The sequence below is a fragment of the Heptranchias perlo genome, chromosome 11, assembly GCF_035084215.1.
Source record: "Heptranchias perlo isolate sHepPer1 chromosome 11, sHepPer1.hap1, whole genome shotgun sequence".
NCBI classification, from domain to species: domain Eukaryota; kingdom Metazoa; phylum Chordata; class Chondrichthyes; order Hexanchiformes; family Hexanchidae; genus Heptranchias; species Heptranchias perlo.
The window spans coordinates 25,999,039-26,024,131 of NC_090335.1; the positions used below are offsets into that span (position 1 = coordinate 25,999,039).

At 43.8% G+C, this 25,093-nt stretch overlaps 1 protein-coding gene across 1 annotated transcript in view; it reads left to right on the plus strand.

Moving 5' to 3' along the window:
* cnksr2a (connector enhancer of kinase suppressor of Ras 2a) overlaps nt 1-25,093 on the plus strand; it is a 514,839-nt gene that overhangs the window by 112,237 nt on the left and 377,509 nt on the right. The window contains exons 2-3 of the mRNA XM_067992723.1: nt 9,441-9,604; nt 22,836-23,038. Coding sequence (XP_067848824.1) covers nt 9,441-9,604; nt 22,836-23,038 — 367 coding nt within the window. The remainder of the gene's footprint in view (nt 1-9,440; nt 9,605-22,835; nt 23,039-25,093) is intronic.

Below are 25,093 nucleotides of genomic sequence, written 5' to 3' on the forward strand. Positions count from 1 at the left end.
AAATTTGAAGTTTAACTTTTCTATTTCACTCATTAATGCGATGTAATCTACTACAGATTTGGTTTCCTTCTTTCATTGTGAGTTTCTGTCTCTTTCCATCACTCAGGCTTCTGTTTGCTTCTATCTGATCTAGAATGTGTATGGTGATCTTCAAGCTCCCAGACACTTTTCAAATTTGCTGCTCTTTTTTCAATGTAGTTTTTTTTTCTTCCTTCCAGCTTGTTTTCCAAAACTGATCTGCTAAAGATATTCTTCCCAGGACTACATCCTTTCTCCTTTGGGGGCTGTTTTTGAACTATTCTGTTGCTCTTGAGTTCTCTTTGGTCGATTCACTTGCTTCCCTCTGTTACTGCTGTGTCTCTTCAACTGTTTAAGCTGCACAGCTTTTTCATACATTTTTCCGTATATTGTAGGACTTGCTAATTTACCAGTGTTCCAGTTAACTTACTTTCAAGTAACCGCCATTGATATAAACAGTTTATTTCCTTGCTATAGGAATTGCTGGTAGCATATGCATTAACTGTCAACAGGAGTTACCCTCACATTGACCTGCTTCCTCAATCTCGGCCAATATTGCTTTACAGCTAATGTGCCTGAAAACTTTATTTCTATTTTAACAAGCATTTCTTCAAATGATGCAGTTAAAATGATGGCTTTGCCATTATTAGCTAATGGCTTCCGCCAGCACTTATGCATAGATGTGCTGTGAAGCATTCCAAGTAGGGCAATAAGGATGGTTTTGATTTGCTTACATAATAGCAGTTACTGCACTTCAAAAATACTTCATCGTGTGAAGTTCTCTTGATGTTTTGACATGATAAGGCAATAAATAAATGCAGGTTTATTTTTTATTCAATCATTGAGTTAATAAGAGAGGCCAAGGAAAATCGATCTGTAGTTGGAGGAATAAAACTGACTTGTGCTGGGTCGTGGACATAATCCAAGTGTTTTTTTTTAATTGTGATGGATTTGAGGGGAGAATGAATTCTGGAGAAAAAACTAGGGAGCATGAAATATAAGAAAGGAAACTATAGTTAAATGTTACTTCATGAGCAATTTATTTACACTTTGTGTGGTTACATTTTGAAATAGACTGCCACCTCGTGCAGTGAACGCCAAATTAGTTGAAGAATTTGTAACACTGACCACTGCTGTGGTTGGGTAATTGTTTACGCAAGTCGTTTGAGATTAGTAAATGCTAAAAATGTCTTGATAGCAACAATAACAGAATTTTCCAACACGTCTAATTGTATTTGCAAAATTATATTGAAATAATAATTCTTTCAAAAGGTACCTAGTACTGTACTTCTATAAATTTTGATGAGTAGCATGCTTTTCGTTGACAGGCTCTTGTTTGAGAGGCACTGAATTATAGCATCTTTTTAGATTACCAATGTGTGAGGCCGTTTAATGCCTCACACATTGGTAATCTGTGAGGCCGTTCAATATGCCCAGTTGTCGAGATAATTCAGAAATCCTAGCCTAATGAAATTCAGTCTAAGATATTGTTAATGAGAAAGAAACTTTACTGTGGTAAATGGAGAAACGCAAGGATACATAGTGAGTTAAGGTCTAAAGTGTTAGTTCGCTAGATATTTTGTTATATTTGCAAGCCACATGTTAATACTATTACAAAAACCCAAAGTGAACATTACACAACTGTCTAACAATTCTACTTGTAGATTCAACCCCTCCCTTCTTGGCTAACTATCCTGCATTAAGATTGCTACATATTGTACATCCTTCCTACTCCCTCCCCACCTTCCTCCTCCTCCCAACCCCCCCATGTCTTTTCAAGTATAGTGGTTGATATAAATATGGATTCTGCTGGAAACAACTACAACAGAAAAGATGTCTTTTACTATGTTGTGGTTTTAAGCACAAAAAAACCTTGCAAAAAATGGACTGAGTAGCCAACAGACAACAGATTTCCCTCATTGTAATTGAGGCACCAGCAGACTTGATTCATGGTTCAAGTATTTGTCAAAGCGACGAGTGATGCCAGATAATGTTCCACCTCTCTATAACAACAACTTGCATTTGTATAGCGTCTTTAACGTAATAAAACATCCCAAGGTGCTTCACAAGAGCAATTATCAAACAAAATTTAACACTAGGCCACATAAGGAGACATTAGAACAGGTAACCAAAAGCTTGGTCAAAGAGGTAGGTTTTAAGGAGCGTCTTAAAGGAGGAGAGAGAGGTGGAGAGGCGGAAAGGTTTAGGGAGAGAATTCCAGAGCTTGAGGCCTAGGCAGCTGAAGGCACGGCTACCAATGGTGGAGCGATGAAAATCGGGGATGCGCAAGAGTCAAGAATTGGAGGAGCACAGAGATCTCGGAGGGTTGTCGGGCTGGAAGAGATTACAGCGATATGGAGGGGTGAGGCCGTGGAGGGATTTGAAAACAATGATGAGAATTTTAAAATCGAGGCGTTGCTGGACCGGGAACCAATGTAGGTCAGCGAGTAGTGGGGTGATAGGTGAACGGGTCTTGGTGCGAGTTAGGGTATGGGCAGCAGAGTTTTGGATGAGCTCAAGTTTACAGAGGGTGCTAGGTGGGTGGCCAGCTAGGACAGCATTGGAATAGTTGAGCCTAAAAGTAACAAAGGCATGGATGAGGGTTTCAGTAGCAGATGAGCTGAGGCAGGGGCGGAGATGGGTGATGTTACGGAGGTCTTGGTGATGAAGCGGATATGTGGTCGGAAGCTCAGCTCGGGTCATATAGGATGCCAAGGTTGCGAACGGTCTGATTCAGCCTCAGACAGTGACCAGGGAGAAGGATGGAGTCGGTGGCTAGGGAATGGAGTTTGTGGCAGGGACCGAAGACAATAGCTTTGGTCTTCCCAGTATTTAATTAGAGGAAATCTCTGCTAATCCAATACTGGATTTCGGACAAGCAGCGTGACAAAGCAGTGGAGGGGTCGAGAGACATAGTGGTGAGGTAGAGCTGGGTGGCGTCAGCTTACACGTGGAACCTGACGTGTTTTCGGATGATGTTGTCGAGGGGCAGCATGTAGGTGAGAAATAGGAGGGGGCCAAGGATAGATCCTTGAGGGACTCCAGAGTTAATGGTGCGGGAGCGGGAAGAGAAGCCATTGCTGGTGATTCTCTGGCTACGCCTGGATAGATAGGATGGAACCAGGTGAGCGCAGTCCCAACCAGCTAGACAACGGAGGAGAGGCATTGGAGGAGGATGGTGTGGTCAACCATGTCAAAAGCTGCAGACAGGTCGAGAAGGATGAGGAGGGATAGTTTACCATGGTAACAGTCACATAGGATGTCTTTGTGACTTTGATAAGGGCCGTTTCAGTACTGCAGCAGGGGCAGAAGCCTGATTGGAGGGATTCAAACATGTAGTTGCCGGTAAGATGGGCACATATTTTGGGAGGCGACAACATGTTCAAGGACTTTGGAGAGGAAAGGGAAGTTGGTGATGGGACGGTAGTTTGCAAGGACAGAGGAGACAGGGGTGTTTTTTTTTGAGGAGATCAGCTTTAAAAGGGAGGGGAACAGTACCTGAGAAGAGGGAACCGTTAACAATATCAGCTGATATGGGGGCCAGGAAGGGAACTTAGGTCGCCAGCAGTTTGGTGAGAATAAAGGCGAGCAAGCAGGAGGTGGGCCTCATGGACAAGATGAGCACGGAGAGGGAGTGAGGGGAGATAGGAGAGAAACTACAGAAAGACGTGAGTTTAGGGCTAGGACAGGGGGGAGCCTTAGTGGCAGTTTGGCTTGGTGGGCTAGTGGAAGGGAGAGAAATGGCAGAGGCAGCTGAACGGATGGTCTCAATCTTAGTGACAAAGAAGTCCATGAGGTCCTCGCACTTGTTGGAGGTGAGAGTAGAGGGGGCAGGGGAGAGGGGTTTAAGTGAAAATGAAGATGATGGAACATATTTTTACCTGAAAAATCAGCTGTGGAAGATAATGAAAGATGAATATTTATGTTAGGCGGGAGGGAGAAGACAATATAAGGGGGAGAAGAGGAGCGCATGAACCATCGGGGGCTGGGTGGAAGAAATGCCAAATTAACCAATATTAAATCTCAAAACTGCACTGTACATAACGTTGAGTACATTTAATACTTATATATAAGAAAATACAGAGTGAGAAAAGGCCACTCAGCCCAGTAAACTTGCTCTATCAAATCCACGTATGATTATTCCGCCATGGACTTTGTTCCCACATCACCTGTTGATACTCTGCATTCGGGAACACTAATTTCCTTCCCAGATCACCTGTGGAAAAAAAATGAACAGTTTTGCTAGTTATCACGATAACCCTCAAGCCTGCTATTCAGAGGATATTGACCCAGCTTCTTTTTAAAAGAGGCAATTGATGCTGAATCAACTCCCTTCCCTGGAAGTTTGTTCCATATATTGACTATCCTGTAAGGAGGAAAAAAACGTTTTCAAATCTGTAACTATACTTGAGGTGTGTGAATTTTGTTCTTGTGTCCTCCAGTTCTTTTTTGTTGTCCAAGAAAAATAGTTTCTTCCACCTCATCTGTACTTTTCAATGATTTTGAAGACCTGTATCATGTCTTCCTCAGTCTTTTCTTCAGTGAAAATAAATTTAGTCACTTGAATCTTTTCTTAATTGCTTTGTCTACTAAGGCCTGGATTTGCCCTGATCACTCTTCTGTGAATTCTTTCTAATGTACTTGTATCCTTTCTGAGATACAATGACCAAAACTGCATGTTCACTCCAGAATTGGCCTCGCCATCAATCTGTACAAACATCAGTTTGATTAATCACAGAATCCTGAATTGTCTTATTAAAAACTGCCTTGCAGAGTATGATCAGTGATCACCTCAAATCCTTTTTTTTGGGCCTCTGACAGGAGAGATGGGAACCTTTCATGATATACATTTTTATTGTTATCTGCTCCTTTATGCTTTACCATACATCTATATCAGCATTAGCTAAATCTCAGCCAATCTGTGTAATTAGATCAGGTCCCTCTGAAGATAGTCAATCTCTTTTCTATTGGTTACATGCCCACAAAGCTCTGTGTCATCAGCAAATTTAATATGACTATGGACATCCTGTTCTATGTTATTACCAAATACTGTAAATAGCAGGAGTCCCAGAATGGATACCTGTGGAACTCCACTGTTTACTGTTTCTCAGGCAGAGCATTTTCTATTGGTTACCCCATCTTTATTGTGTTGCCAGGCAAGTTCCCAGTCCATCTGGACAATTTGTAAACCATCGCATAAGCATTAAGCTTCCTTACCAGCCTCATGAGGAACTTTGTTGCACACCCTTTGAAAATCCCAGTAAACTACATTTACTCAATTAATCTCATCTACAACCTTAGTCATCCCCTCAGAGAATTCCAGGAGGTATCACTTCTTGCTTCTAAAACCACGCTGACTGCTCCCTATGATGCCTATGTTCAAGTGCTCATTTATAGCCTTCCATAAAACGCTTCAAGCACTTTTCTCACTGTGGATGTTACAATAATGTACTGTTCTCTTTTTTGAATATTGGAATTCACAAAACATTCCTTGATTATATTTAGTTCTTGACACTAATTGATCGAACTTCATGTGGGCAACAAAAACCTCTTTCAGAAGAAACGTTTTCCATATGTGGAACCCAGTGACAGCTACTAAATTGCTTTAGAAGATTTGTTCACTGTTTGTCAGAAGATGTTCATCTTTTGTCCAGCAGCTAATTACTACAGGCTGGAGTATGTGAGAGATTGGAAGTAACATCATTGGATGACCAATTTAACTGCTAAGTGCAAAAGGTTTCTTGAAAATCCATTAATTTAAAATGCACCGAGATGTTATTTTCCACCTAATTTGAACCAAGAGCAAGAAGCAATTAAACAACTAACGGAAGGAGGAGGCTCTGTAAACATCCCCATCCTCAATGATGGCGGAGACCAGCATGTGAGTGCAAAAGACAAGACTGAAGCGTTTGCAACCATCTTCAGCCAGAAGTGCCGAGTGGATGATCCATCTTGGCCTCCTCCCGATATCCCTACCATCACAGAAGCCAGTCTTCAGCCAATTCGATTCACTCCACGTGATATCAAGAAACGGCTGAGTGCACTAGATACAACAAAGGCTATGGGCCCCGACAACATCCCGGCTGTAGTGCTGAAGACTTGTGCTCCAGAAATGGCCGTGCCTCTAACCAAACTGTTCCAGTACAGCTGCAACACCGGCATCTACCCGACAATGTGGAAGATTGCTCAGGTATGTCCTGTCCACAAAAAGCAGGACAAATACAATCCGGCCAATTACCGCCCCATCAGTCTACTCTCAATCGTCAGCAAAGTGATGGAAGATGTCGTCGCCAGTGCTATCAAGCGGCACTTAGTCACCAATAACCTGCTCACCGATGCTCAGTTTGGATTCTGCCAGGACCACTCGGCTCCAGGCCTCATTCCAGCCTTGGTCCAAACATGGACAAAAGAGCTGAATTCCAGAGGTGAAGTGAGAGCGACTGCCCTTGACATCAAGGCAGCATTTGACCAAGTGTGGCACCAAGGAGCCCTAGTAAAATTGAAGTCAATGGGAATCAGGGGTAAAACTCTCCAGTGGCTGGAGTCATACCTAGCACAAAGGTAGTGGTTGTTGGAGGCCAATCATCTCAGCTCCAGGACATTGCTGCAGGAGTTCCTCAGCGCAGTGTTCGAGGCCCAACCATCTTCAGCTGCTTCATCAATGACCTTCCCTCCATCATAAGGTCAGGAATGGGGATGTTCGCTGATAATTGCACAATGTTCAGTTCCATTCGCAACCCCTCAGATAATGAAGCAGTCCGAGCCTGCATGCAGCAAGACCCGGACAACATCCAGGCTTGGGCTCATAAGTGGCAAGTAATATTCGCGCCAGACAAGTGCCAGGCAATGACCATCTCCAACAAGAGAGAATCTAACCACCTCCCCTTGACATTCAACAGCATTACCATCGCCGAATCCCCCACCATCAACATCCTGGGGGTCACCATTGACCAGAAACTTAACTGGACCAGCCACATAAATACTGTGGCTACAGGAGCAGGTCAGAGGCTGGGTATTCTGTGGCGAGTGACTCACCTCCTGAGTCCCCAAAGCCTTTCCACCATCTACAAGGCACAAGTCAGGAGTGTGATTGAATATTCTCCACTTGCCTGGATGAGTGCAGCTCCAACAACACTCAAGAAGCTCGACACCACCCAGGACAAAGCAGCCCGCTTGATTGGCACCCCATCCACCACCCTAAACATTCACTCCCTTCACCACCGACGCACCGTGGCTGCAATGTGTACCATCCACAGGATGCACTGTAGCAACTCGCCAAGGCTTCTTCGACACCACCTTCCAAACACGCGACCTCTACCACCTAGAAGGGCAAGGGTAGCGGGTACATGGGAACAACACCACCTGCACGTTCCCCTCCAAGTCACACACCATCCCAGCTTGGAAATATATCGGCGTTCCTTCATTGTCGCTGGGTCAAAATCCTGGAACTCCCTACATAACAGCACTGTGGGAGAACCTTCACCACACGGACTGCAGCGGTTCAAGAAGGCGGCTCACCACCACCTTCTCAAGGGCAATTAGGGATGGGCAAATAAATGCTGGCCTCGCCAGCGACGCCCACATTCCATGAACAAATTTTTTTTTAAAGTGGGAAAAGCAATTAATGGTGGACATCAGAGAAGTGGGTTTTCTGTTTTGTACAGATGAAACAGTTGATTTGCTCCAAAAACGAAGTGCTTGTCTGTCCTGCATAGTCGCCCTACCATTGGTGGCCGTGCCATCCAGCTCTCGATTCTCCACCCCTCTGATTCTCCACCTTGTTCTCCCCCATAAGACCTTCCTTAAAATCCACCTCTTTGACCAAGCTTTTGGCCACACCCCTAATATCTCCTCCTTTGGCTCGGTATCCATATATTTTTGATTACGTGTCTGTGAATCGCTTTGGGATATTTTTCTACATTAAAGTCACTTTAGGAATGCAAGTTGTTGGAGGCTGCGGTTTTCTTTTAAATTTGAGCCCTGTGACTGATCTTCGTAAATGAGAAATGGAGTGGAATATTTTTAAACAATACAGAACTGTAGTTTACTGAAAATAAAGTTACTGTAAAGTGCTAAGAATTAGCACTTTTGTAATGTAATGAAATATTAGATATTTATTAATTGCTACTGAGCTATAGATATCAGTGCATAGCTGCCTAAAGTGACCTCATAATACCACAAGGCTGTTGTGTGATACTGCACTTTTTTTTCCAGGATAACACAATATGGTCATGCTTTGTAAATAAATCATACCATCTCCAGCCTCAATATCAAGGAAACAAATATATTTTTCACATAAGTTAGTACAATATATTAATACATATACAGGTTACGAAACTGTACCTTTTGTTTTTAAGGGATTCTAGCTCATGTCACTGCCCCCTCTGTGTTTTGGATTACAACCTTGTAGCTCAAATCTAGGTATTCTCGAAGGAAGAGGATGTTAATACAGCAGGTTAATGGTTCACTGTCACTGGTTATCCCTCTGAGTACTAAATTAAACTGAATTACTTTTATAACATAGAGCACTTACCCATCTTTAGCAACAAGATAATTACTAAAATTGCCTTTTTTTTAAAAAACGCAAAATCTCTGCAATTCTGGATTTGATCAAATTTTATTGTGAACGGCTTATTATGTGACACATAATTAGTGGGGCTGCCTGTTGGTTCAGCTGAATTGTATAGATTAGGGAATGCCCCAGCTCTGATCCTTGGCTTTTGCATGTTTAGCTGATCCAAGCCAGCTCTGCATAAGGGCACTAGAATTAGCTTCAACTGGCTTTGGTTCATATGTTTATAGTGATGTTGGTTGAGGAATAAATATTGGCCAGGACACCAGGGAGAACCCCCTGCTCTTCTTCGAATAGTGCCACCTGAGAGGGTAGACGGAGCTTCGGTTTAACATCTCATCTGAAAGATGGCACCTCCAACTGTGCAGCACTCTCTCATTACTGCACTGGTGTGTCAGCCTAGATGTTGTGCTCGACTCTCTGGACTTGACTCTTGTGGACTTGAAACCACAACCTTCTGACTCAGAGGCCACAATGCTCCCACTGAGCCGTGGCTGACACCTAAAGTGAAGTGTCGAAAGATTTAGCATGCAGTTTCAGTTTCAGCTTTGACTGTATATTTTAACTTGTACTGCAACTGCTGTGTTGCAATTGAGTTTATGGCCTGCAAAGAAGTTATATTACTGTAGTTCAGTGGATTAAAACCTATTAGCTGTGGAGTACAGAAGTGCCATGGGGAAATTAAAACTGTATGAACATTTGCAGGTTTTCTTTGCTGTTACACGTGGCTGCACATTTGATTCTAAGTAACTAATCTGTAAGAGCAGTGCAGCTCTACAGGGACATGCTGTGTATTTAAATTTATATTTTACAGTAGGTTTAATATATTTTTTCTATTCATAACCACTAGGCCTTGATGACTGCCTTCAGCAATACATTAAGAACTTTGAGAGGGAAAAAATCAGTGGCGATCAACTTCTGCGCATCACTCACCAGGAACTAGAAGAGCTTGGGGTCACTCGTATCGGCCATCAGGAACTTATCCTAGAAGCAGTAGACCTGTTGTGTGCTTTGGTAAATACAACCTCTTTGCCTTTTTCTCTCCTGTATCAGTCTGTTTTAGGAAATGTATTCTGAACTGACAAGTCTTTGAAAAAGACGGTGTTTACATAGGATTACATAGAATTTACAGCACAGAAACAGGCCTTTCTGCCCAGCTGGTCTTTGCCGGTGTTTATGCTCCACACGAGCATCCTCCCGCCCTACTTCATCTCACCCTATCAGCATATTATTCTATTCCTTTCTCCCTCATGGACTTATCTAGCTTCCGCTTAAATGCATGTGTTGATTATCTTGCAACACGTGGCAGCAGATGGTACATGCATGAGTAAGGAAGCCTAGGAATTGAAGTCGGGAGCCTTTTCTCCCCCCTGCTCACACACCCGCCCCCCCCCCCACCTTTTTGGGGCATGATGATGGATTGCTACATGATGAAGTGTTATTTTACGTTACTAGATTTTCAAGTACGATAGCTTCTTGGGGGTGGGGGGGGAGGGGCGGTGGGTAAGTTTTTCAGATTTCCCAACCATTTTATCTTCTATATCACATTCATCCTGTTATGATAGGTCTAGTGAGGAAAATTAAAATGTGTTAACAAGGTTGTTATGTTAATAATCTGCATTTAGAAGTGCCATCAAAAAGTAGGTCAGTGTCGTCCGAAATGAGTTTTTGCTAATGTTTGTTCAACATACCGATACTTACCACGTGATGCTGTGTAATCCAGTTTCCTTTCCTCACCACTCTGATCCTTTTACACAGCATTTGTTCTTAACGTCCCCTGAAGTAAAGGTAACATCCAGCAACAGTGAAGTAGCAAAGTAACCTCAATCTTGAGGTTCCTTCAGGTAACTGTCTGGGAAATATAATATAGAAATGACAGGAAACATGAACTGCACAGTGATAAAGCTTAAGCAGCTGACTGACAGCACATCTGCATGGTTAAATTAACCACAATCTTGCAAAATTAATTAAAAAATCTCATATATAAGCTCATTGATAAAGAGTTATAAAGCTGGGGTGCAGTCTAGATACTCCACTTGTAGGAATGTAAGAAAGCATGGCAAGTTGGCATATCATTGGCTCCACTTCACCCTTTTAATCTCCTGAATGAAAACTTTGTGTAAATACTCTCCTATCACCTAAGTAATAAAGAAAAATTTTTAAATATTTATCTATTTGCACGTTTCCTCTGTTTAACCGTGGCCTGCTGCAAACCAGAAATAGCAGCTTCCCCTCTCCCACTTTGGTCCTCGCAGCAAAGGAACCATCATATCCTGTGGTGTATTTTAATATCTCAGTCTGTACCGATCCCTAAAATCTCTGATCCTGGTTGCAAACAAATATTTATCCAACTACTTTTTGAAGGAATTAATCCACACAGCATCAGCTGCTTTCACTAGGAATCTATTCTGCCTATCAGCTTTTTTTGGGCTAGTGGGAGGCAGTGTTTATCTTAATCTCTGGTCCTGCTTGTGGCTTTTGTGATTTTAAATCGATGTTTCCATTTCTGTGCTTGTGTTCTCAGTCAAATATCCAGCTTACATCTATGCTTCATAGCCTTTTGATAACTTACATCGTACCTCTCAATATTTTCTCTTGTCAAAACAAGCTCACCTAATCTTCACGGTCATCTGAACTTTTTGCTGCAACCTTGTTAGGGCACAGTTGTTTTATATTTATTTCTATTTGAATGAGCCTTTAGCTCGTATTTCTACAACTAGCTACAGAAAAGCATTGCAACCAGATAATCTACTCGGCCCATACAGTTCCTTTGTCTGCCGTACTGAAAATGTTATAAATAGGTGTTCCGGTTGTTAGCCATGTTTCCACATGTAAGGCATTCTTCATATTATATCATCATTCTTCCCCAGTGGAAGGGAGGAAAGAAGTCATCCAGGATTTTCCAGGATGGAGTTAAGATACGGATCAGCCATAATCTAATTGAATGGCAAAGCAGGCTCGAGGGGCTGAATGGCCGACTCATTCCTATGTTCCTCTCTCGTGCTACTCAATTACTAAGAGTCTCCTCGAGATACCTGGGAGCACGTTCACTGTCCACTTTCTTCATTGAGGAATGATGGACACATTTCAGAGTGGCTGAATGCTGGGATTTTCCCCTAGTATTTGGACTTGCACATTTGCATACAGCATGATTTGGCGAATCATAGGCCAGAAATTTGCATGTGGTGTCACCACAAGTTAGAAGTGCTGGCGGGTATGTCAGCCTTTCATTTCATAGATTTCGGAGTGGATGAGTACTGGGATTTTATCCAGTTTACCTGATTACCTGAAAGTGCTGGGGTTCTGGTTTGGGGGGACCCTGGCCTGCACAAAGGACTGGGAGGAGCGGATTGCCAAAGCCAAACAGAAGCTTGGTATGTGGGTGGGGTGATCCATAACTGTCAGGAACCTGGTGATAAGGTGTGAGGTACTCGTGGTGTTGCTCTACGTGGCCAGGACCTGGCCCATTCCCCACAACTCCGCCGTCACAGTCACCCGAGCGATCTTCCACTTTGTCTGGAAGTCCAAGGTAGAATGTGTCTGCAGGGCCACCATGTACAAGATCCCAGACAAAGAGGGGAAGAGCATCCCCACAGCCACTTTGATCCTGATGGCCAGCTTTGTGTGTGGCTGCCTCAGGATATACGTAGAGCCTCAGTACGCAAACACCAAGTGTCACTACGCGCTGGGTTTCTACCTGTCCAACACACTGAGAAGGCTGGGTCTGGCCGAGCAGGCGCAGGACGTCCCATCCAGTTGGACCATCCCCCCCCCCTCCCCCACCTGTCCCAGGTGGAGATGTTCCTGAAGAGGAGCCCCTTTGACCATAAGGCCGTCAGACAGTGATCGCCACGAAATGTTCAGAGTCGTGCAAGGAACGGAGAGGGTGGACTCGATCGGTTTCTTCCCCGACCAGACGGTCGATGCCATTTGGCAGAAGGTCTCATCGGCGGAACTGACCAACAGGCACCAGGATGTAGCCTGGATGGTGGTGAGAAAGGCCCTACTGGTGTGGTCCTTCCAACACGCACGGAACCTCAGCACCACTGCGAGCTGCCCTCGGGGCTGTGGCTGGGAGGAGACCGTCTTCCACCTCCTGATGGGCTGCCCCTTTGCGTATAGGGTGTGGGGAGAGATGCATTGGTATCTTTCTCAGTTCACCCCCAACAGTTCAGTAACACAGGACACCGTTCTCTACGGACTGTTCCTCGGGACGCACACCGAGACAGATATCACCTGCAGCAGGAAGACCATCAACTCGGTGAAGGAGGCCCTTTGGTCCACTCGAAACAAGCTGATTTTCCAGCCGAAGGAGCTGTCCACGACCGAGTGCTGTCGACTGGCACACTCCAAGGTTCAGGAGTACGTGCTGTGGGACGCTCTGAAGCGAGGTGCGACCTACGCAAAGGCATTATGGGGAAAGGCCACTGTGTAAGGCCACTCCACCTTGTATTGTACACCATGAGTCATAAGAAATACTGTGTTTGAATTGTAATAATGAGATCGCTTTTTGTACGATCTGTAGTGTTCTTGGTTTGAAATGTACTGGTTTGGAATGGTGATATTTACATTGAACTGTTTGTACCTTTTAAATTCTATGAAATAAAGTATATTTTGAAATTTAAAAAAAGCACAGGACAGAGCATGGATTGGCTACTGACCTTGAATGAGTTGACAAAGGCTGCCCGGTCCTTCGAGAAGAGTAGAACTCCCAGAAGCGATGGCTTACCTGTCAAGTTGTACTCTGCTCTGTGGGACTGGATAGGCCCAGACCTACTGCAAGTGTGCGGGGGTATGCTTCTGGCAGGCAGCACGTTAGAGTCCACGAGGAAAGACATCATCTTTCTCATCTACAAGCAGAAGGGGGAGAGGGAAGAAATCAGACATTGGCGACCTATTTCCTTGCTAAATGTCGACTACAAGATTCTGTCTAAGGCCATCGCCAACAGGCTCAAGTCTGCTCTGGAGTAGGTGATCAACCTGGACCAGACCTGTACTGTACCCGGCAGGAAGATCGCTGATAGCCTTGCATTGCTCAGGGATACGATCACCAATGTGCAGGACAGGGGTTGAACAGCTGTCTCATCAGCCTGGACCAGGAGAATGCCTTTGACAGAATATCCCACACTTACATGATGGATGTGCTCTCCAAAATTTTGGGGAGGGAATTCGTGATTGGATCTGACTGCTCTACGCGGACATCCGTAGTGCAGTCCTAATCGACGGGTGGGAGTCAGAGAGATTTCCGATCAGATCTGGAGTCAGGCAGGGCTGTCCTCTCTCCGCGCGCGGTCTGTTCGTATGTTGTATCGAACCGTTTGCTGCATCTATCAGGAAGGACACAGGTATCGGGGGTGGGGAGTGGGAGGGTGGGGGTGACGATCCCAGGCAGTGGAGGCTCTCACGTTAAGGCCTCCCTGTACGTGGATGACGTCACTGTCTTCTGCTCCGACCAGCAGTCGGGCCACATCCTGATGGGCATCTGCGACCCTTTCGAGCTGGCCTCGGGCCAGTGTGAACCGAAGTAAGAGTGAGGCCATGTTCTTTGGCAGGTGGGAGACCAGATCCTCTGTCTCCTTCACCGTCAGGTCCAACTACCTGAAGGCACTGGGGATCTGGTTCGGGGGAACCCCTGGCCTGCATAAAGAACTGGGATGAGCGGATCACCAAGGCCAAACAAAAGCTTGGTATGTGGGTGGGGCGATCCCTCTCCATAACTGTCAGGAACCTGGTGATAAGGTGTGAGGTACTCGCGGTGTTGCTCTACGTGGCCAGGGTCTGGCCCATTCCCCCCCACAACTCTGCCATCACAGTCACCTGAGCTATCTTCCACTTTGGAGGTCCAAGGTAGAAGGCATCCGCAGGGCCATCATGTACAAGCCCTGAGATAAAGGGGGAAAGACTATCCCCAATGCCACTCTGATCCTGATGGCCATCTTTGTGTGTGGCTGCCTCAGGATATGTGTAGAGCCTCAGTACGCAAACACCAAGTGTCACTATGTGCTGAGTTTCTTACTGGCCAACACACTGAGAAGGCTGGGTCGGACCATGCCGGCCAAGCAAGCGCAGGACATCCTGTCAAGCTGGACCGTCCCCCCCCCCCCCCCCCCCCCCCCAAACCCCACCTGTCCCAGGTGGAGAGGTTCCTGAGGGGGAATCCCTTCGACCACAAGGCTTTCAGACAGTGGTCAACACGAAATGTCGAGAGTCCTGCAAGGAAAGGAGAGAGTGGACTCGATTGGGTTCTTCCCTGAGCGGACGATCTATGCCATTTGGCGGAACGTTTCGTCCCCGGAGCTCACAATCAAGCACCAGGATGTAGCCTGGATGATGGTAAGAAAGGCCCTCGCAGTGCGGTCCTTCCAACACGCACAGAATCACACCACCGCGAGCTGCCCTCGAGGCTGCAGCAGGGAGGAGACTGTCTTTCACCTCCTGATGGACTGCCCCTTCGCACATAGGGTGTGGAGAGAGATGCGTTGGTATCTGTCCCGGTTCATCCTCAACAGTTTGGTACCACAGGACGCTGTGCTCTACAGGCTGTTCACCAGGACACACACCGAGACAGACATCACCTGTGGCTGGAAGACCATCAACTCGGTGAAGGAGGCCCTTTAGTCCGCCCGAAACTTGCTGGTCTTCCAGCTGAAGGAGCTGTCCACGACCAAGTGTTGCTGACTGGCACACTGCAAGGTCCAGCAGTACATGCTACGGGACGCACTGAAGTGAGGTACGACCTACGCAATGGCTCTACGAGGAAAGGCCACCGTATAAATCCACCCCACCTTGCATTGTACAGGATGTTTTATAAGATATGTGCTGTGTTTTAAAATTGTAACAATGCGATCATAGTGTATACTATCTGCACTGTTGCTTTGAATACTGTGCTACATTTTGTGCCCTCTATTTGAACTGAGTGTAAACCGTGTGCATCTTTAAATTTTATGAAATAAAGCATATTTTGAAATATAAAAAATTTGCTAATTTGGTGGATCATAAGTATTTGCATATGGAGTCACCAGAAGATAGAAGTGCTAGTGGGTAAGTTAGCTGCTGCCCTTTTCATGTGAAAACCCCAACAATCCGTTATTTTATTGTTTTTACCACCCTCTCCTTATAGTGGTCCTTCTGTAAGTGACTTGATACTAGAAATAAAAAATTGGGTGGGTTCTATAATGGATGGGCAATCCACCCTGCCACTTCACTAATTGGTGAATGTGAAAGTTGGGCAGGTTCTACAATGGATGGGCCAGTTTACTGCTAAAGCAGTGAAGGTGAAAATCACCCGTCTCTTACCAAACTTAATCCTGTGCCTTTTACTCTGATTTATTGAGTTAATGTAGCCTGGGTCCAACACTTAACCCCGATTGTTACTTATAGGAGAGTACGTAGAATGTCCAGTACATCTTCTTTCAATCCAGAAAATTGAATATTTCATAATGCTAGGCCATTTTTACAGGTAAAATTACTGATCAGATGTATTCACAACTAAAAAGGTTCACAGAACTGAAAAGATAGGAAAAATATATGATCTGAAAGGTGTTAATTTGGCTTTTTCAAACATTAGTCTTCCTGTGGTTTAGGACCCAATGGTACCACAAATACCACTTTCAACTTCATTAATTTTTTGGGATAGAACAGTGTCTTTGGATAAAACAGATGAACTTCCCTCTGTTCTTTGATAAACAGAATGGAGTCATGAAGTGGCATTTTCAGATAGAGGTGAACTCCAAAATCCTCAGAGTTTGATATGTCTCAGTGTAAGTATTGGATGCAAACAACAGCTTAAAATCTAGCGGAGGCATGGGATATTTATCCATCTGATCTCCTCTGATATAAAAGCAAGTGTTTTTTTGAAGAGGTCAAGCAAACAAACTGATGATATTGAGAGTTGTCTTATCCCTGACTTTCCTACATCTGCGCTATCCTACAAGGTGAAATTGTATCTTAAGCTGCACAAACATCAAAGCGAGTGTTTAATTTAGCCGATTTATGAGCAGACAACCTGCTTTCACTAAGTACAAAAAAAGGTGACATGAGCCATTCCACTGCCCGCTTTCACAGTTGAACTGCCTCAGGTGCCCCCATTTCTGTAATTAATGACAGAGCTATTGCCATTTTAAATTTATTTACCTTTCCTATTTGAACTTATATTAAACCAAAGACAAAAATTTCTACTTTTTAAAAAAATAAGACCCTCAAAGTATCTCGAAGCACTCTGTACTGTGAATTGCTTTTGGAATGCTGCTGTACAAAGTAGCAGCCATTCTGTGCCAGTAACATGGCACAGCAGTGAGATAAATGACCATTTGGTCTGTTTATTTTTGGTTGCACCTGTTGAAGCAGTGCTGGCCAGGACACTGGGAGAACACGTTGCTGTTATTTGAAGAGTGCCATGGGGTCTTCACCTTGCACCTGAACAGGCATAATTAATTTCTCATCTGAGGGTTAAGACCTCTGAGAGTGCAACAGCTCCTCAGTACTGAAGTGCATTGTAGGCCTAGGTTATAGGCTTAAATCCCAAAGTGGGACTTGAGCTCATAATTACCTGACCCAGAGATGAGGATGTCACCAACTGGCACTGGCCTGAATGCTGCTCTGGAGCAATGAAATCCTGTAAACTGAGCCACCTGAGTTGTATATGGCTCAGGCCTCAGAAGTGAAAACATGGCACGCTTATTGACTGTACACTCATCCCTGCTTAACTTCTTCAAAACTAATTGTAACTGGCTGCATGTTGGAGCCCCACCATTGTTCTTTGGAGTCTGTTTCCTTCTAGCTCAGCATTCAGCCAAATTCAAAGTAAATTTGCTGAATTTGAGGTGAAAATTTGAAAAGTCCAGTCAAGTCTAATTCATTTATGTATAACTACAGTGAGAAATTTGGACAATTTTGCAGTTCTTTTACTTTTAAGAAAATGGTAGTGTACATGTACAGTTCACCAGTTTTTTTAGTTTTCTCTACTGTACATTACATTACAATACTAAAACTATTTTAATGTGGAATACCATGGGGTAAATAGTATTTTCCCTACAGCTCAACTTGTATGCATTGATAATACTGAGAAGGAGAGAATTTACTTCTCTTTCAATGTACACCTTCAAGAAGCAACCACCAGTTACATATCATCCACATGTTTGATGGGAGCTTTGCATCAATACAATAGGCCAGAAATTGCTCCGAGGGACAAGGCAAGTCACCGCTGCTCCTGCGAATTAAATTAACGAAATTACTTACAGCGGGCTCTGTGGTGTCGAATTGCTTGAATTTGAACTTCAAAAAAATTGTGCGCCATAAACCCAGCCTCTGAGCAGCGTGAGTTTCCGCAGGTGGAAATGTCTGTGAGAGGTGAAGACACGCCCACAAAATCTGTCAGGAAAAGAAGTCATGCCCACAGATTCAGGCTGCATTGCTCAAGCAGGCAAGCAGACTTCATTCATTGAAAGTTAGTATTCTGTATGTAACTGTAAATAAAAGTTTTTAATTTTTTAAATAAAAAGCCAAAGAAATAATTGAATTAAATTAAAAAGACAGAAGGGGAATCTAAATTTGTTTACAATTTTTTTAATTTAATTTTTTTTTAATGACCAACACCTATTAAAATAAGGAGTAATTTGAGACTCCACATTTTTAATAGTTAACTTTTGGTTGTTTGGCAGTCATTAAGACTTACTGCGCTGTTAAAACTTCGACCTGTATTATTACCAACAAGCCAGGGGATCAACCCTGGTTCAATGAGGAGTGCAGAAGAGTATGCCAGGAGCAGCACCAGGCTTACCTAAAAATGAGGTGCCAACCTGGTGAAGCTACAACTCAGGACTTCATGCATGCTAAACAGCAGAAGCAACATGCTATAGACAGAGCGAAGCGATTCCACAACCAACGGATCAGATCAAAGCTCTGCAGTCCTGCCACATCCAGTCGTGAATGGTGGTGGACAATTAAACAACTAACGGGAGGAGGAGGCTCTGTAAACATCCCCATCCTCAATGATGGCGGAGTCCAACACGTGAGTGCAAAAGACAAGGCTGAAGCGTTTGCAACCATCTTCAGCCAGAAATGCCGAGTGGATGATCCATCTCAGCTTCCTCCCGATATCCCCACCATCACAGAAGCCAGTCTTCAGCCAATTCGATTCACTCCATATGATATCAAGAAACGGCTGAGTGCACTGGATACAACAAAGGCTATGGGCCCCGACAACATCCCGATAACATGTAGTGCTGAAGACTTGTGCTCCAGGACTAGCTGAGCCTCTAACCAAACTGTTCCAGTACAGCTACAACAATGTGGAAAATTGCCCAGGTATGTCCTGTCCACAAAAAGCAGGACAAATCCAATTCGGCCATTTACCGCCCCATCAGTCTACTCTCAATCATCAGCAAAGTGATGGAAGGTGTCGTCGACAGTGCTATCAAGCATCATTTACTCACCAATAACCTGCTCTCCAATGCTCAGTTTGGGTGCCGCCAGGACCACTCAGCTCCAGACTCATTACAGCCTTGGTCCAAACATGGACCAAGGCTGAATTCCAGAGGTGAGGTGAGAGTGACTACGCTTGACATCAAGGCAGCATTTGACCAAGTGTGGCACCAAGGAGCCCGAGTAAAATTGAAGACAATGGGAATCGGGGGAAAACTCTCCAGTGGCTGGAGTCATACCTAGCACAAAGGAAGATGGTAGTGGTTGTTGGAGGCCAATCATCTCAGCCCCAGGACATTGCTGCAGGAGTTCCTCAGGGCAGTGTCCTAGGCCCAACCATCTTCAGCTGCTTCATCAATGACCTTCCCTCCATGATAAGGACAGAAATGGGGATGTTCGCTGATGATTGCACAGTGTTCAGTTGCACTCGCAACCCTCAGATAATGAAGTAGTCTGTGCCCGCATGCAGCAAGACCTGGACAACATCCAGGCTTGGGCTGATATGTGGCAAGTAACATTCGCACCAGACAAGTGTCAGGCAATGACCATCTCCAACAAAGAGAATCTAACCACCTCCCCTTGACATTCAACGGCATTACCATCGCCAAATCCCCCACCATCAACATCCTGGGGGTCACCACTGACCAGTAACTTAAATGGACCAGCCAATAAAAGAGCAGGCCAGAGGCTGGGTATTCTTTGGCGAGTGACTCACCTCCTGACTCCCCAAAGCCTTTCCACCATCTACAAGGCACAAGTCAGGAGTCTGATGGAATGCTCTGCACTTGCCTGGATGAGTGCAGCTCCAACAACACTCAAGAAGCTCAACACCATCCAGGACAAAGCAGCCCGCTTGATTGGCACCCCATCTACCACCCTAAACATTCACTCTCTTCACCACTGGCGCACCATGGCTGCAGCGTGTACCATCCACAGGATGCACTGCAGCAACTCGCCAAGGCTTCTTCGACAGCACCTCCCAAACCCGCGACCTTTACCACTTAGAAGGACAAGGGCAGGAGGCACACGGGAACAACACCACCCGCACGTTCCCCTCCAAGTCACACACCATCCTGACTTGAAAATATATCGCCGTTCCTTCATCGTCGCTGGGTCAAAATCCTGGCACTCCCTTCCTAACAGCACTGTGGGAGAACCGTCACCACACGGACTGCAGCGGTTCAAGAAGGCGCCTCACCACCACCTTCTCAAGGGCAATTAGGGATGGGCAAATAAATGCTGGCCTCGCCAGCGACGCCCACATCCGATGAACGAATGGAAAAAAAAGCATACCTGTTTGGTGGCGTAATTTGTTACTTTCCAGCTGGGCAGATAAGCAACTTGGCTCTGATTGCAGATTGCTATGTCCCTTTAATTCGAAGCTGTTAGATTACTGGCACACCACTAGGAGCATGTTCCAGATTTCCACGTTTCACTGCACATTTGCACACGCTGGAATTTGCTCCTTCAATTCGCCACTAACAACGGAAAGAGCTGTTGAGTTCCTCTGTTATTTCGGGAGTGATTTCTGCCCCATAGTTCCATGTGGGAGCTGCAGTATTTATTGGAAAGGCTTAGCAGATCAATACTTGGCTCCCTTTGCCACGAGTGTAGCTCTTCCTGTTCTTCGTTATGTGATGGTGTGCGTATGGTTAAACGGGTTTTTATGCAAGAGAATTGATACAGCAAATGCAATTTTATTTCATTCTAAGTATTCCAGTTGTTAGTTTGTTCTTTTGCTTATGTTGAGCCCGGGATTATAATCTAGGTTTCAGACTTCAGAATGAACATCCGCTGATTCATGGGGTGATTTCATGATGCAAAAAATGGCCACTCAGGACTAACTGCTAACACCCGCCTGTAGACTTTTCATGCACGCAGTGATCTTTTCCCAACTTTCTACTGAATCCGCTCATGTTGTAAACCTAATTAATAAAGTGAATTTAAAAAAAAATCGATCCATGATTCAAATACCCGTGCAGTTTTCTCAAATATTTTCCTTAATTTTATTTTTGCTGTGCTGAATAAAACCAGTTATATTCGTTGGTTGGGAGTCAAATTTGAGGAATGAAATAGGGTTGGAATTATTGTTGGTGAGGAAATGTTGGTTAATGTGCCTCACTCGGGGTTACATTCATACACTCATGTTTATCTGTATAAACAACACCTCACTCCAAAAATAATGAATTGTATACAAAATACTTCAAGATGTTTGAGAGATGTGATAAGGATCTGTAAAAATCTATTTCTTTTTAAAAGTGTGCTTTGATGTTTTGAAAATGATTTTAGGAAGAAAAATGATTTGGTGCTGCATCTTTGATAGAAGTGTATTCTGTAATTTATTTGTCTTATTATTGTCTAATTGGCAATAATAAATAACAGCATTTTTCATTAGAGTTGCACTCATATGGTCTTAAGAACTTGAAGACTTTATTTGTGCCTTCAACTTACTCCCAAACTGTAATAAAATTACTTGTGGACTCATTGTTTTTATGCTCTAGTGAGGTTAAAGGTATCAAACAAATCAGCTTTCTAGGTGCATATCCAGTAACTCTCATTCTACCAAACAGATTAATGGGACAAGTACTCTGACAATGCATTAAGGGTTAATACCTTTATTAATGCAATATTTTGTGCTTCACAAGTAACCATTATCCTTGAAAATGCTCACTGTTGGGGGACTAGGTGAAACACTGAATTCGAGAACTCTTCATGTATTTCTACAACCCTCTGAGAATTCTGCATTCCTCCAACTCTGGATTCTCTTGAATTCTGAAATCCCTTCGCCCCACTATTGGCAGATGTGCATTCAGTCATTTAAGCACTAAGCTCTGAAATTCCCTCTTTACACCTCTCAGTCTCTCCACTTCTCTCTCCTCCTTTAATATCCTCATTGCAATCCACCTATTTGACCAAGCTTTTAGTCACCTCTCCTAATATCTCCTTCAGCTCAGATTTTTGTCTGATTACACTTCTGTGAAGCACCATGGGATGTTGTTCCATGTTAAAAGAACTATATCAATGCAAGTTGTTATTGCTAAGTGTATGCAACTTTATTATACAGAGGAGGAGAGGAGAACAGTAATTTAATGCCTCAGTGTTATTGCATCAAACAATGCCGAATTTGGTGCAGTTAACAGCAATGCAAGCAGGTAGCTGTGCATTGCATATTGGGTGCCCCTGGGTAAGTTTCAATTTGTGATTTTTATGCTAGATGCATGGGAAAAATATAATTGTACTTTCTAATGCATACATTGCAACCTCAGCTTTGCAGATCAAAAAATCCTGCATGAAGTTGTGGCCCACGTGTTCAATTGAGCAGCGAGTCACAGGCTTATGTCAAGAACAATCAGTTTGTATCTGATGCCAAGATGGTCTTGTGGGTTTCCTATTTTTGCCTCTTACTACTTAGGACCTTAAAGAGATGACAGCTGCTCAGTTGCCTCTCTTCATTGAAGTCTAAATTATGTTTGATCAACTTTTACTTTAAAAAGAAAGTGACAAATCATTAAAAAGTTCATATGATTACTAAGTAGAATTAATAGGGACTCATGCTTTACAAATTTGTTTTCCATAGATGGACTGGTAGCTGCTCACTAGAAGTCCACTCACTTGGCATCTACAAAGTTATTTTCTGGTTTTGGGCAACAGTTGGTATTTCGCATGCAGTGTTACTTTTGAATGGTAGAACAGGGGTGTACATAAAAACACAATTTCCAAGAAGTACCATTTGTAGTTGAATGATGCTCTTGCTAGGATCAAGCGTATACAATGTTATCAGGAAATTGCAGACTTACACAGTATTTCTTGACTTTTTTTATAGAATTATGGGCTTGAAACCGAGAACCTCAAAACACTATCCCACAAACTGAATGCATCTGCCAAAAATCTTCAGAATTTTATAACCGGTCGGAGGAGGAGTGGACATTATGATGGAAGGTCCTCTAGGAGATTGCCAAATGATTTCCTGACATCAGTGGTGGATCTCATAGGTGCTGCTAAAAGCCTTCTGGCATGGCTGGACAGGTAATTCTGAGAATGTGACCGTTTGTACTCTCGGAGAGAAAGATTGTAAATCTAAATGATTGTGTGCAAGGTTATCGGCTTTTTTTAAATCGATGGAAGTATTGTTTGCCTTGATACTTTAACTTTCCAATCATCCTAACTACAAATACTGCCCATCCTCCTGTATCAAACAGTATTTTAAATTACTGTTTTCATTTTGTGGCTTTGTGGGTACAGTACAAAAGCGAAGCTTCGCTGCTTTTCATATAAACTTCAATTATGTAAAGTTCCAGAGAAATTATTTAAAGGAGCTGATTTTCCATAAATTAAATCCCTAAAACTACTATCATTTGATATCCAGAATCTGTCTCAACAATAATTAAAATATTTAGTGATTTAATACCAAGATTCTGCTGGACAATACTGTTTAAAAGTGCTTTATCAGAGTGTTTTTCATAAAAATTGATTGGTTTTATTGACCTACTCTCTCTTGGGACAGCAGTTCAGCATTGGGCCACCAAGCAGCCAGTTTATCCCATCATGCATTAGTATTGTGCCAGAGTAATTTTTTTTCATGAAGATTGATAAAGCTGCTTTTTTTTTAGAAAAAAACCTTGGTGATGAAAATGCTATGGGTAATCATTCCAGTACTTCTTTCAGTTAAAAAGGCTCCAATTATAAGATGTAGATTCTATAGAAACAATTTGGTAAACTATGGTGTTCTTCTTGCTCGCTGCTGCCTAATTTGGAATGCTGTCACCAGAAGTAACTGAGTGATTCATGTTGCAAAGTGCCTCTGAACATACAAACATGAGAGATTTTTTTTTATTCGTTCATGGGATGTGGGCATCGCTGGCGAGGCCAGCATATATTGCCCATCCCTAATTGCCCTCGAGAAGGTGGTGGTGAGCTGCCTTCTTGAACCGCTGCAGTCCGTGTGGTGAAGGTTCTCCCTCAGTGCTGTTAGGAAGGGAGTTCCAGGATTTTGACCCAGCGACGATGAAGAAACGGCGATATATTTCCAAGTTGGGATGGTGTGTGACTTGGAGGGGAATGTGCAGGTGGTGGTGTTCCCATGTGCCTGCTGACCTTGTCCATCTAGGTGGTAGAGGTCGCGGGTTTGGGAGGTACTGTGGAAGAAGCCTTAGCGAGTTGCTGCAGTGCATCCTGTGGATGGTACACACTGCAGCCACAGTGCGCAGGTGGTGAAGGGAGTGGATGTTTAGGGTGGTGGATGGGGTGCCAATCAAGTGGGCTGCTTTGTCCTGGATGGTGTTGAGCTTCTTGAGTGTTGTTGGAGCTGCACACATCCAGGCAAGTGCATCCCACTCCTGACTTGTGCCTTGTAGATGGTGGAAAGGCTTTGGGAAGTCAGGAGGTTAGTCACACGCCACAGAATACCCAGCCTCTGACCTGCTCTTGTAGCCACAATATTTATATGGCTGGTCCAGTTAAGTTTCTGGTCAATGGTGACCCCCAGGATGTTGATGGTGGGGGATTCGGCGATGGTAATGCCGTTGAATGTCAAGGGGCGGTGGTTAGACTCTCCCTTGTTGGAGATGGTCATTGCCTGGCACTTGTCTGGCGCGAATGTTACTTGCTACTTATCAGCCCAAGCCTGGATGTTGTCCAGGTCTTGCTGCATGCGGGCTCGGACTGCTAATGTGTCAAGACATTACTTGTATATTGCTTTAATCCAGGTAGCAAAATAAAAGACTTTTTAAAAAAAAAAGTCAACAGAGTCCCACTTCAAATTAGCCTATCTAAAATTTTGATATGGAAAGAAATTTAAGAGTTCATTTTGCAAGGCTGCATTACTTGCACAGGGCCTTGTTTGACGTGAGTGCAGAGTGGGCGTGGAGGTCACTGCTGCTCATCATCTGGTGATTAATTGCGCTCAAGTGAAATACATTATGAATTAATTACAAATCCAAAAATATGGCTAACAGTGTAAGATAATTTTTGTTTTATGGCTGTTTAATGGTTTTCAACCTCATTCTATATTTGTGAACCAGTTGTGTTTGACCTTGCTTTTATTGAGCCATCTGAAATGGATAAACCTTTGAAAAAAGAATT